The following is a 15,055-nucleotide window of genomic DNA, read 5'->3' on the forward strand; positions in this document are numbered from 1 at the left end:
TCTCCAAAGAAGACATACAGCTGGCCAAGAAGCACATGAAAAGCTGCTCAGCATCACTAATCATTAGGGAAATGCAAATCTAAACTACAATGAGTTATCACCTCACACCAGTTAGAATGGGCATCATCAGAAAATCTGCAAACAAATGCTGGAGCAGGTGTGGAGAAAAGGGAACCCTTTTGCGCTGTTGATGGGAATATAAATGGATACAACCACTATGGAGAACAGTATGGAGATTCCTTAAAAAAACTAAAAATAGAATTACCTTATGATCCAGCAATCCCACTACTGGGCATATACCCAGAGAAAACCATAATTCAAAAGGACACATGCACCCCAATGTTCATTGCAATAGCCAGGTCATGGAAGCAACCTAAATGCCCATCGAGAGACAAATGGATAAAGAAGGTGTGGTACATATATTCCAATGGAATATTACTCAGCCATAAAAAGGAATGAAATTGGGTCACTTGTTGAGATGTGGATGGATCTAGAGACTGTCATACAGATTGAAGTAAGTCAGAAAGAGAGAAACAAATATTGTATATTAATGCATATATGTGGAACCTAGAAAAATAGTACAGATGAACCAGTTTTCAGGGCAGCAGTTGAGACACAGATGTGGAGAACAAACATATGGGCACCAAGTGGGGAAAGCTGTGGCAGGGTGGGGGTGGGATGGTGGTGTGCTGAATTGGGCGATTGGGATTGACATGTATACCCTGATGTGTATAAAATGGATGACTAATAAGAACCTGCTGCATAAAAAATCAAATTAAAAAATTAAAATGTATATCTGTAGTTAATGATGTATGTATTATATTTTAGTTGTATTTTAAATATAACAAATTTTCAGGGTGTTTTTTTTTTCTCTTCATTTTGTTTAGTTTTTAAAGAACTTTAATCAGTTTACTTACTGTAAAAGCAGAGTTTCTGGGTTCAGGAGTGTATTAAGTTGAATCGTGTGTAATTCACTTTTTTGGTAGGGCAAGATTAATTTGATATAGTTCCACCTAATGTGTTGATTTGATGTGGAGGTGAGTAATTTTGGGATATGGCAGTGTTTTTTGGAAATACAACTGTCATGTTAACTAGTACACTAGGGGGCCAGTGACTTTCATCCATAGTCATGTCGTTTGAGTGGGAAAGAAATCCTCATCTACTTTAGTCTAGAGAAATCATCAGGCAGCTTAATCTTTATGGTGAGACTGGGCGGGGCATAATGTGATCTTTAAGATCTTGTTCAGTCCTATTCTGTGATTCTGTATAGTTTCACTACTCTTTACAGTATATTCAGGAATAGGACACAAATGTTAATGAAAGAGAAGGACAGCCTACAATCTCTCCTCTGTGGTAGATTCGTGCCCTAACTAGTATGAGCCCCAGAAGACCAAGACAGTAGAAGATAGCCCTGATTTATGCTATGGATCTTTTATTCATGAAGTTCACAACTTTTAAAGTTGTATTATTTCTTAGGTCTTCATGGAAGTTCCGGGAAATTAACTGGATCTACTTCTAGTCTAAATAAACTCAGTGTTCAGAGTTCAGGGAATCGCAGATCTCAGTCATCTTCCTTGTTGGATATGGGAAACATGTCAGCCTCTGATCTTGATGTTGCCGACAGAACCAAATTTGATAAGGTAAAATAAAATAACAAGTACTTCTTAAACATTACTATTAGTTTTCTAGCATCAGTTTGTTATTCCTTTAATTGTGTTCAAAGATTTGGGCTCCGTTGGCTCTTTTAATTAACCATATCTTACTTTACAGTTCTGAATCTGAAAAAAATATTGTCACATGTCAACTGAAATGTGATTTATCAATTAAATGACATAACAGTTTTATTAAAGTTTGTTATAAATCATAAAGTGCTTGCAATCATAAATCCAGTTATTTGAGCAACTACAGAGTAAAGAGGAAATAGCTGTTATGAAGCTAAACTGTTCTCTGCAATGCATTAAATAAGTTTAAAAAGTTTATCTCGTAAAGCAATTATACTCCAATAAAGATGTTAAAAAAAAAAGTTTATCTCTGTGTTCCTCTTTCCAGATTTTGAGTAAATAATTGTTGTGAGTTTTATTTTAAGTATGTTCTGGCCCTGTTATGCCTTGATAATACTGTATTGTCCTTTTGATCTTGAAAGTGTTTGCTTTGGGTATTCTATTGAGATTATAGATGAAGCATCCCTGGTCCCTGCAGAAAAGTAATTAAATGTGGAATGTTATTTTAAGCACTTTTGTTCAGTTCTTTGTAGGATCATTTTGGTTTTCTTCAGATCTTTGAACAGGTACTAAGTGAACTGGAGCCCCTGTGTCTGGCAGAACAGGACTTCATAAGTAAATTTTTCAAACTACAGCAACATCAAAGCATGCCTGGAACTATGGTATGGCTCACATTTATTTATTGGCTAGTATTTATGACCTGTAGCATAATTAGCCTAATTAATATATTGCCACAATTTCAATGTCAGAACAGAAAAAGACAAAATTTATAATTAAGGATTTTTAAAATACATTTTGCCATACAAGATACTAAAAACAGTGATACAGTTTGGGCATCTAATCTAATATTCCAGACTATTTTAGGCCTAAGCATTGTCTAAATTAGTAAGGGGGGAGAATGTCTGAATTTACTTTGCCAAAAACTTTTTTTTTTTTTTGGCTGTGCTGTGTGGCATGCGGGATCTTCCCAGAACAGGGATGGAACCCAGGCCCCGTGCAGTGGTAGTGTGGAGTCCTAACCACTGGACTGCCAGGCAGTTCCCACAACAAAACATTATTTAAAAAACAGTTTTAGTAATCATCAAGAAAAAATAGGATTAAAAAAATAAAAAAGATGTTTGCATATATATACCATGGTCTTTATAAAAAAGAAAGTAAGAAAGAAAAAAAAATGTGGAGGCCTCAAATCTGAATCTTATGGCTTTGTTACTAACTAGCTATGAGTCCTTAAAGCAATTATTTAATCCCTGTTTTTCCTCATCTGTGCAATAGGTATAATAGTACCTACTCATCATGCCTCTCTGATGGCATAAGTGTAAGAAAGTAAAATGAGAGATTTGTAAGAATATTTTGAAGAACTTAAAAGCACAGTGCAAATTGAGTGAGTTTTTTTTTTAGATTAAGGTCATCTTAAAAAAGAGAACCAACATATCAAAAGCAGGCCTAAAATGAATAACAAATTAATTATTTTAAATGGTTAGGGATTTGTTGTTGTAGGTGGTCCAGGTAGTTAATATGTTTACTTGTTAGCTTCTGTAAGAACTTTCGATAGCATTTTTTAATACCAAAATTTTATTAAAATGATCATTGAGATTTCTTTAATTTTTAAAATTCTCTCTTGAAAGTTGTTTCTGGATGTTTTTGTTGAGCTGCCTTTCCATTCCCATGCTTCCTCTGAGCCTCCTCAACCTTCTCTCTCCTCCTTTCCCCTCATTGCACACACACAAAGACAACTTCTCATGCCACAGTAATTCTAAGATAAAATCTAAGAACATAGCACTTCCTGAACATTCTTAAACAGCATCCTAAATTGTATAGTTTTGTCGGTAATATTGCCTTTAGAAATCATTATTTCTCATAATATATTCTCTCCTAGGAATTTTAAGACTGAGCAGGCTATTGCTATATAAACTAGTCAAATTGTTGGTCTTTTATTATGTAAAGTACCTGAATAATTTTTGCAGACTGAAGCAGAGGACCTAGATGGAGGAACGTCGTCACGGCAACATAATGCTGGCACACCACTGCCTGTTTCATCTGAGTATGTGTTTGTTACTATCTGTTGTTTATTTTGGAAAAAAATAAACTTTAAATTGAGCAGAAAGGAGTGCTGCTCAGTGAAGAGTTCACATGACTCTCCATAACTGACAGCACTCAGAGCATCAGCCTGTGTGCCCAGTGTCTTATCGAACATCTTACTGAAGTAAAATTGGTCCTATTTATGGCTCTTCGGCTCTTTTTGCTATAGCAATCACAGAAATGCAATCAATTTTGATATTTGCTGGTAGGAAGTAGCATTTGAATTGCAGTGTATTTCTCAGAACTCACAAAGTACATTTCAGAACCCAGTTTTACAAATGACCAAGTTACTTTGAGTGATAAAACTTAACTTCAAAAAAATATGTTTATATTGGAAAACACTATAGGATAATTAGTTCATCATATTTGGACAGTGTTAGTTGAAATACCAAATTTTAGTCATTTTATGTATACCCAGGGGATAAAGTTGAAGATGAATACACCTGAAGCTTGTAATAACTTTTCTATATTTTGTATGTTTTCTGAACAGGAAAGATATGATTCGCCAAATGATGATTAAAATATTTCGCTGCATTGAGCCAGAACTGAACAACCTGATTGCGTTAGGAGACAAAATTGATAGCTTTAACTCCCTTTACATGCTAGTCAAAATGAGTCATCATGTGTGGACTGCACAAAATGTGGACCCTGCTTCTTTTCTAAGTACTACATTGGGAAATGTTTTGGTGACTGTCAAAAGGAACTTTGATAAATGTATTGTAAGTTCTTTTTTTTGTTTGTTTTTTAATAACTTAGAATTCTAATCGTTGCAAAAAAAATGTATTTAAACCAAGAGATTTCCAGCTTTCCACTGTGGGATCTACTGCCCAAAGCCTTGAAGCAGAGTGTTGGCTACAATTTACATGAACAGAGCTAGTTGGATGGTGCTGTGCCATCTAGTTTCCCATCCACACTGTGAATCTTGGCAAGTTCTGGAGTAGGTGGCATAGAGGCAGCAGCTGCATAAGAGATCCACTAAGTAACTGAAATTTCAGTTGACTATTAATGACCATAGATTTAATGAAACAATTGAAACTATCACTTGAATTTATTGTTTTGCTTCTTTTAATATACTCCAATAAGATAATTAATAACTGGATTATTTTAATTGCTTATTTAAATTAGTTTATTAGTTTAATAGCTTTAATTAATAATCATGTTACTTTATTTTAAGAATAGTTCTTATGTTAACTTTTGGCAATCACCATTTTCCTCCTTCTAATAGGGAAAAAAGATCATTAACTTTTTTTTTCTGTTAGGTTTTGGTAAGCTTGTAGGTATGAACTGGACTGGGCCAGGTTCTAAAAAGAAAGTTTAATTTTATTAATATATTTAGTATATAAAAGTGGATATTTATTATCTGAATTTTTCTACTATGTAACCTCTAAGTTAAATCCAGCTTTTGAATAGCCATAGAAGAATGGGAGAATAATAAAAATATTAAGGGCAGTTAAAATCCATATTATTTTTTATACTTTCTAAAAATATTTATTGAGATTCTAAAAGTTTAAAAACAGTCTGTGTCCACTGTAGAACCTTAAGTGTCACCTCAACAGTCTTGTTAATCCTCCTTCCCTACCAAGTGATTTCACTTGGCATTTGAAGTATTATGAAATTTAACCATTTAAGGCTTATCCTCTTCCCTACCCTGCCTTCTCCAGAGGTGATGATAAACCTGGAAGGTCTGATTGCAAGCTGATAGCCAAAAGGAAAAGGAAGAACTACCAAAGGCTAAGATAATGAGTCCCATTTAACATAACTGGAACACTGAATCATGAGGACACTATATATTTACAGAATATGAAGGTTCTGCTGCTTTTATCAGGAAAATATAACTTTATATAATACCTCTCAACCCAATAGAACATAGTTGTTGAAAGCATAAGATGTAGTATCAGGTAGATGTAGACATGGGTTCAAAAGAAGTGCTTAGCACATTGCCTGGCACAGAATAAGAGCTTACTAATGGATCACTTACAATGGTGGTGGTGATAATAGTACTAGTAATTAATAATAGTTTATTAAAGAATGTTCATGTTACTCTCAAGAGCGGGAAGTGAAGAAATTAAGCAAAATTAACCTAGACAAACGTATAAACTCATTTTCTCCTAAATTGCGTGTATTTCTAAAGGATATACCTCTTATCACCAAAGGGAGAAGGATGGTTCCTTCTGCTGACTGTCATCACTCTCTGTTTCTTATTTTAACTCACATCTTCTCAGTGTCTGGTTGATTGTGTTTGCTCAGTGTTACATGTTTTGGTACATGGGACAAGATCAGAACCTAGGGCATAATGAATGGGTAATGAATGGGTCTTTGTGTATTAAGACAGAAACATGAATGTCAGATGACTGCAGAAAGTGGAATAGATAGCACCTGAGTTTGGCACTTTCATCTGGTGGCCAAGCCCAAACTATTCTTCAAGGAACAGTGCTAAAAATGTTAGCCTAGCAAGAACCAGAGATAAAATTAGAAAGTAACTGACACATCAAGTACTACCAAGCTGGACTTTGCAATCCGGTACATTTCTTAGCTGCATTTAGTTTGCTTTTCAGGATTCCTCACACTATAGTGACATGGATTTGCACTCTTAAACCTTTGAAAATGATAAGATTTGGCTGTCTCATCATTGTTTATTCTTGCCTTCTTTGTCATAGATTAATTAACCATATAAGCACAGGTTTATTTCTGGGCTCTCTGTTCTGTTCCATAAATCTATGTATGTGTTTCTGTGCCAGTACCATACTGTTTTGATGACTATAGTTTTGTAGTATAGTTTGAAACCAAGGAGCATAATACCTCTGGCTTTGTTCTTCTTTCTCCAGATTGCTTTGACTATTATGGTCTTTTGTGTTTCCATTTTTAGAATTATTTGTCCTAGTTCTGTGAAAAATGCCGTTGGTATTTTGATAGGGATTGCATTGACTCCCTTGATTGCCTTGGGAAGTATGGTCATTTTAACAATATTAATTCTTCCAGTCGTTGAGCAGGGTTTATCTTTCCATTTGTTTGTGTTGTCTTCAGTTTTTTTCACCAGTGTCTTACAGTTTTCAGAGTACAAGTCTTTTACCTCCATAGTTAGATTTATTCGTAGGTATTTTATTCTTTTTGTTACAACTATAAATGGGATTGTTTTCTTAATTTCTCTTTCTGATGGTTCCTTATTAATATACAGAAACAAGATTTCTTTGTTATCTGCAATCTTGCTGAATTCATTTATTAGTTCTAATAGTTTTTTGGTGGCATCTGTAGGATTTTCTATGTATACTATCATGTCATCTGCAAATAGTGAGAGTTTTACATCTTCCTTTCCAATTTAGATTCCTTTTATTTCTTTTACTTACCTGATTGCTGTGACTGGGACTTGCAATAACATATTGAATAAAAGAACAATTACTTTTCTAATCCACATGTCGTATGGTTTTCAGGTTTTACCCCCAAAACCTCAACACAGTGAAATTTTAGGTAAGAGTTAAAAATGATCCAACACTACTTGGCAATGTAATTCTTACTGTGAATAGATCTAGATAACCTGAGAAGTACACAGAACCGTAATTGAACCCAGGGATCATTTTGAACCCAAGTGTCTAGATTCTGTCTATATGAAACATCCCTTTTGCACTTTGTCACCATCATACAGAAGCACTTTGCTTACAAATTTAGAATAAGTAACTAATAGATACGTGGAAAATGATATAATGCAAATCCATGGTAGAAATGCCTGTTCTCCTTCTCTGTCCTCATACCCCAAAAATACAGAACTTCTCTATCCAAACAAGTTTTAGGCTGCTATGATTTGGAAGTAAGCTATGGTTCTCAAACTTGACTGCATAGCCACCAACCAGAAATAATCTTGAGAAATCCTGTGTGTGCTCTGATATCTGCTCTGCCCCAGAATGGGCAATCACTGTATACTTATCTTTTGTAAATGATAAAAATGTTTATTGGTTGTTTTTACTTTAAACAAAGACCTGAGGTTCACAAGCTTTGATTGCATCTTGTTTTAAATAATTTGTATATTTTTTTGACTTTATTTTCTTATGTAAAATATATGTACTTTTTAATCTGTAGAAATAGTTTTTCTTAGTTATCCGTATTGTATTCATCTTTATTTAGTAAACATTCAAAATGTTCTAGGTATTAAATTATGTCCTGTCTCTATGATGTATACATTTGCTTTAAATTATATGCTGTTTCTAAGTTGCTTGGCTATTTTTCTCCCTTGCGTTCTGCCTATCTTTAGAGTAACCAAATAAGGCAAATGGAGGAAGTAAAGATCTCAAAGAAGAGTAAAGTAGGAATTCTCCCATTTGTTGCTGAATTTGAAGAGTTTGCTGGACTTGCAGAATCAATCTTTAAAAATGCTGAGCGTCGTGGAGATCTAGATAAAGCATATACTAAACTTATCAGAGGAGTGTTTGTTAATGGTAAGCTTTTGTTACATTCTAAAGAATTTTTTGGTTGGTTTTCATTATTTCTGGTAAGTTAGAAGTTGGGGACAGATATGTTCATTATTTTCCATGTTCTATAGTCTTTTTTAAAAGTTTTCTGAAATTAAAGATTTCTTAAATTTGAAAAATAAGCAATACATAAAACCCATTTGTATTCACCAGGAACCACTTATATTTTAGGGTTCATATGTGCTTATCACTATGCAAAATTGAAATTCATTGTTTAAACACAAAAAGTGATCTCCCGGATTACATTGCTTTTTAGCAAGAGTCTTCCAGAGATGATCAGCAGTGATGTCTGTGTAACCTTAAACAAATCAATTCACTTCTTTAGGCTTGTTTTCGTATGTGTCACATAAGGTAGATTAATGCTAAAATACTATAATTCACCGTCTTCCTATGTCAGATCACACAATTAAGTTACAGAAACAGTGTGGATGTGTTGTTTAATTTGAAATAAATGATCTGACTGCATCTATTCAGGAATTTTTAAAGCTAAAAGATTGACAGGAAGTGGAATGATCTCACCAGTTATAGATAACATATTTTCAGTGGAAACAGGTTTAGGGGAAAGATAGATAAATTATATGATTGAATGTTTGTATGGTTGATAGTTCGTTTAAAATTCAAAGTAGCTTTGCTTTTTCTAATTGTAAAGTAATATATGCTCATTACATACCCCCAAATATCAGCAAACTGATTTTAAAAATCAAGAAGAAAATAAGGATAATTTGTAATCTAATCATGCAAAGATAACATTTAATTTTTTCCCTGCTAAACTTTTGAGTATCTCTCTCTCACTGGTGTATATGTACATATTGTGTGTGTGTGTGTGTTCTCTAATTTTAAAAGTTTTATCATACCTTACACACTGTTTTGGAACCTACTAGACTCTGTACTTCTAGTGTCTTTCCTTGTCTATTAATATAGATAACCATAATCATTTTTAATGATCGCATAGTATTCCATGTAGCATTATTTATTTACCAGATCTTTTGTTAATAGGCATTTAGTTTGTTTCCAGTTTCCTCCATAGATTTCTGTATACTTGTCCAATAATTTCCTTAGGATCAATTATTAGAAATGGAATTACTGGGTCAAAAATTTTGGGTCTGTGTTGAGGCTTTTGCCAAATAGCCACACAGAAAGATTATACCAGTTTAGTGCTTTGAGCATTTGGTGAAAGTTTCTATCACATCTGCATCAAAGCCCAATATTACTAGGTATTATCAATCTTTTTATTCTTTGTAAACCTGAAAGACTATAAATCAGTTTTGTTTATGGTATGTTTTACCATGCAAGAGCTTTCAAATTTTATTTGAAATATTTATTCATCATATTTATTTGTCTTTCTCTTTATGATCCTGTTTTGTGCCATTATTAGAAAGTTCATACTATCACAAAATTATTTCTTTAATTTACTTTATTTTTCTTAGTACTTACGATTATATTCATTTATTTACTTGCTTTTAACATTTTAAGTACTTGAGCAATTTAGAATTTGTTTGTCTGAAAGATGTGAAATAAGAATCCAAATTTAGTGTATTCAAAAGGACCAGCTAGTTGTCCTAAACATTTTGAATAATTCATCATTTCCCCACTGATTTGAAAAGCCACCTTTATTCTATACTAAGTTTCCATATATATATATATATATATATTTGGGACTGTTTTAGAATGATTTTTCATTAGGCTTAGGTAGATGTGAAAATCCTTCAATACAGTATATTTTATTCTATTAAGTCCAGAAATGTGCTTACTTCTTAAACTTACAAATGAAAAAAATCCTGTAAATTTTTCCTAGCTAAATATGGTTATACTTATATCAGGATGTTATATGTTTTTTCTGTTTTCATTTTAGTGGAGAAAGTAGCTAACGAAAGCCAGAAGACGCCCAGGGATGTAGTCATGATGGAAAACTTCCACCATATTTTTGCAACACTTTCTCGTTTGAAAATCTCATGTCTAGAAGCTGAAAAAAAAGAAGCCAAACAAAAATACACAGATCACCTTCAGTCTTACGTCATTTACTCTTTAGGACAACCTCTTGAAAAACTAAATGTAAGTATATTTTCATTCAGTATATATTTCCTGGTTTTGAACATGTGTACATATGAATAACACAATAGACATATGTTTTAAATTTGCTCATATATTGATGCGGGAGGATAAGGAAGGAGAGACTCAGATACTTAAGCTGCCAGTGTGCCAAGACACTGCTAGATGTTTTATATACATTATTTCTTTTAATTCCTATGAACAGTGATGTGGAGTAAGATGGTATTATCCCCATTTTACAAACAAAGAAACTGAAAGTAAATGAAAAGTTATAATAACTGGAAAGTAGCAAAGCTGGAGGGTGAACCGTAGATTTAGGCTTTTCCATTATACCAGACTCTTATTTCTTACCTCATAAATGGCTAACCTTTATCCCTAGTTCACATGAAGATTTTGAAAACTTTATCAAGATAAAAGGAAAACCAAAAATTGTTTGGTTCGTTGCCTTTTCTTTTCGCTTCTTTTCTTGACTTCTCATTCCCCAGAGCAAGTCTGATCATTAAAAGTGAGAAATGAGGGACTTCCCTGGTGGTCAGTGGTAAAGAATCCGCCTTCCAATGCAGGGGTCATGGGATCAGGGAACTAAGATCCCACATGCCACGGGGCAACTGAGCCCGCATGCCACAATTACTGAGCTCATGCACCTCAACTAGAGAGCCCGAGTGCCGCAAATTACAAGAGCCCACGCGCTCTGGAGCCTGTGCGCCACAACAAAAGAGCCCGCGTATCACAAATAAGACCCAACACAGCCAAAAAATAATAAATAAACAAAATAAACATTTTTAAAAAGTGAGAAATGATAGTTTTAGAGAATTGTGCAACATAGTAGAAGCTTAAATAGACCCTTCTAACTAACTTTGTCCACAGTATGATTAGTCATCTTCTGTAAGTTTTTAACTTGAAATGAGTCAAATAAAAATTATGTATCTGTTGTCAATAATTCAAATAATTGTTTTGATTAAAAGACATTTAATCAGATGCAGAACCAGTTCTTTCTAAAACTTAAGAACAGACAGATACTCCTTTAGGGTAGAAGGTTGGTCTCAGACCTAAAGCCTGCATAATACTTACCTGCAACATAGAGGCACTTCCTTTGAAATCAAATTTAAAGCAGAAACATTGATAGACCCCTTATTATTTAACATCGTTATGGAAGATCTAGCCAATGCAATAAGACCGAAACATAAAGATATACAAAGGAGAGTCAAGGTTATAATTACCTGTATATAATATGTTGGAATTATTTTATCTGGTAAAGTAATAGGATTCAAGATAAATATATCAAAAAATAGTTTATTTCCTGTATGTTATAATAACCAATTAAAAGTCTCTGTAGAAACAAAATTTTAAAAGTACCAGGGATAGACTTGTCAAAAATTACTGTCAAAAAATTAATAATTTATAAGAATAAGTAATTAATAATTGCTAAGAAAATTTTAGAGAAAAGTAATGACTGGATTTGGCTTGTCGGTATTAAGTCATATTGTGCTCAAATAAAGACTTGCCAATCAATATGCATATTAAAAGACCAATTATAATTAAAAGACAACCTGAGGAGAATATTTGTAACACCATGCCAGTATATTTAATCTAAAAGATCTTTTTAAAATCAATGAGGAAAGCACTAAGACCTCAACATATAAATGGGCAAGGGTTCTGAATGTACCACTAAGCATCTGAAAAGCAGGTTAACTTCATTTATAGCCAAAGAATTGTGAAATAAAATGACAAACTTTTTTCACTTTTTAAAGTGGCAAAGATTTGTTTTTTAATTGTGCTAATGCTGATGATAGTATGGTAAGATAAAAGTCTCATATTACTGTTGACAGAAATATAAACTGATTGATATATAAATATAAACTTTTCTGGGAAGCAATTTGTGTATGTATATGAAGAGTCTTCAGAATGCTTAACAATTATACTCTATAATTTCTAGAATTATAGTGTAGAAATTTATGCTGGGTAGTAATCAGTAATGTGGGTAAATACGTATAAAAGTTATTTGTGACAACTGTATTTATAAGAGTTTGTGTTTTTTTTTGATGAGTAGATTTTTCCAACTCCAAGAAAAAAGAGTGAAAAATATTAAATACCCAATACTGGAGGAATGAATAAACAAATTGTAGTTCAGTCATTGGATGGAACATTATGCAGCCATTAAAATGTATACTTTGGGAAAACATATAAAATATTAAGTGGAAAAGCAGCGTGCAAAATTATAATCTCATTTATGTACTCACATCAAAAGACTAGCAGGAAATCTAAAATGTTGATAGTGGTTATCTCTGAGTGGCATGATAATAGCTGATTATTATTTGATCCTTTATATTTTCACACATTGTCTGATTTTTACATAATGAATATATACTATTTTATAATCAGATTTTTTTTTTAATTTAAGTGGTAATGAAAGCAGTTCTTAGCCATTATTTCTTTCCATTTCCTCAAAGCATTTCTTTGAAGGCGTTGAAGCTCGGGTAGCACAGGGTATAAGAGAAGAGGAAGTAAGCTATCAACTTGCATTTAACAAACAAGAACTCCGAAAAGTTATTAAAGAGTATCCTGGAAAGGAAGTAAAGAAAGGTCTAGATAACCTCTACAAGAAGGTTGACAAACATTTATGTGAAGAGGAGAATTTACTTCAGGTATGCTTTAGTTCTTTGAACCATCCTAGATTGCACATCCTTACATATGTCGCTTTTCTCCAAAATATTCCTCTAGAAATACTATGCATTTTCTAATTTTAGTGTAGGAGGAAAGTTCCACAAGGTACAGACCAGATTAATGAATTGTGAGGGGAAGAAAGGAATAATATTTATATAAGTTTATATGACTATTCCTGTTTATTTTGTATTTCTTTTTTATTGTTTTGAGGCATTAAGTTGTTTTTCTTTTGTTTGGGGATGGGTTTTTTCGTTGCTTTTTTGTTTTGTTTTAGTTTTGAGGGTGGCAAGGAAATGGAATGGTGTATAGTACAGTGGAGTGATTCTGAGCATAGGGGTTGGAGCTGGAAATGGTTTCATAATCTGGCTCCAGATAAAGCTTCATGGTTTGGGGCAAATTACTTCACATCTCTGAGCCTCAATTTCCTTATTTGAAAAGTAAAAATAATACCTCTCCTGTATACTGGGCACTACTATTACTGTCATTGCCATTTTATACATGAGAAAATCAAAGCTTAGAGAGGTGGAGTAATATGACCATGATCCTATAGCTAATGAATGGTAGAGTCGGATTTAAACTGCCAACTGAGCCATCATTCTTTATAAGCCATACTAAAAGGCCCAGAGATGAGTGAGAATAATTCTGATTTTAACACCATGGAAGGCTTCATGAAGGAAAGCATTTGTGTTAGCCTCTGAAAGTCAGATACTAACTTAACAGATAAAGTAGGAGAAGTGGCCTTCCAGGTGGATGAAATACCATGAGCTAAAAGATGAGAAGCAAAAAAGTGTAAGTAAAACTTTAGTAAATAGTCTTAAGTTGTCTATTAGGAATTCAGGGTTTATGAGATTTAGGGTTTATAAGGAAAAATCCCCTCAACTGGCAGATAGGGATGATTTCATAGTACCCACCCTCACCAGGTTGTCATGAGACTTAAAAAGGATAATGTATACATAAAGCACTTTGTACTGTGCTGATATGAAATAAGTCAATAAATATTAGCTATTATGTCAATGTGTGTATCAGATTCTGTCTTGATAGTTGTCTGCATCGTGATTTCCACTTCCAGATTATAAATTCCTTTGATTGCAGATGATTGGTCTGACTCATCTTGGTGTCCTCCATGGCATCAAGCAGTGTTTTGCATCATCAATTTTAGATAAAGAAATTGTTAAACTTTCATATGAAATGAAATTTAGGCATTCAGTGTTGCATTTCATTTAATCATTAGTCTTAGTTTCATACATAGTTGTGCATATCCTCATCGGTGTTGGATATTGGAGTAAATATAATAACAGCTAAACGTAATGAGTGCTTACTGTGTCACACTGTTCTGAGCACTTTACATGTATCCACTCATTTAACCTCACCTGCAGCTTGTGAGGAAGGTATTATTATCATTACCCCAGTTTACAGATAAGGAACTTGAGGCACAGAGCAATGATGTAATGTACTCAAGGTCACAAAGCTTATAAGTGGAAGGAACCAGTTTCTATCTCCAGAATGTATGTTCTTAACTATTATTCTAAATCCTTAGAATATATCCTGACATTATTTCTACATACTTGACTGTATTATTTCCATTCATAGTTTAACGACTCTTATTTTCATTTTTATTATAGGTGGTGTGGCACTCCATGCAGGATGAATTTATACGCCAGTACAAGCATTTTGAAGGTTTGATAGCTCGCTGTTATCCTGGATCTGGTGTTACAATGGAATTCACTATTCAGGACATTCTGGACTATTGCTCCAGCATTGCGCAGTCCCACTAAACCTTATAAAAGAAGAAAAGATAAATGAAAAAAGCACTCTGAGTACACCAGACACTATTCAAAAACATCAAGCAACCGTTTTGAGAACCAGACTTAAAATTTTATGTATGAATGTCAGATAAATGGGTAATACCATACCACAAATATTCAAAAGCGAAAGTACCAACCTATGTGGCAGTTTAATTTGCCCAATAGGTTGTGTACTAAAAGCATTTATCTCGGGCTTCCCTGGTGGTGCAATGGTTAAGAATCCGCCTGCCAATGCAGGAGACGTGGATTCAAGCCCTGGTCCAGGAAGATCCCACAT

At 33.6% G+C, this 15,055-nt stretch overlaps 1 protein-coding gene across 1 annotated transcript in view; it reads left to right on the forward strand.

Annotated features, from left to right (window-relative positions):
• The window catches only part of EXOC1 (exocyst complex component 1), a 57,840-nt gene extending 43,014 nt beyond the window's left edge, over window positions 1–14,826 (forward strand). Inside the window, 8 exon segments of the mRNA XM_032632558.1 lie at window positions 1,477–1,640; window positions 2,276–2,383; window positions 3,686–3,762; window positions 4,291–4,519; window positions 8,044–8,227; window positions 10,113–10,312; window positions 12,760–12,954; window positions 14,596–14,826. Coding sequence (XP_032488449.1) covers window positions 1,477–1,640; window positions 2,276–2,383; window positions 3,686–3,762; window positions 4,291–4,519; window positions 8,044–8,227; window positions 10,113–10,312; window positions 12,760–12,954; window positions 14,596–14,748 — 1,310 coding nt within the window. The 3' untranslated portion in view covers window positions 14,749–14,826.
• The last annotated feature ends 229 nt before the right edge of the window (window positions 14,827–15,055 follow it).

The sequence above is a fragment of the Phocoena sinus genome, chromosome 5 (assembly GCF_008692025.1).
Source record: "Phocoena sinus isolate mPhoSin1 chromosome 5, mPhoSin1.pri, whole genome shotgun sequence".
In the NCBI taxonomy this organism is placed as follows: domain Eukaryota; kingdom Metazoa; phylum Chordata; class Mammalia; order Artiodactyla; family Phocoenidae; genus Phocoena; species Phocoena sinus.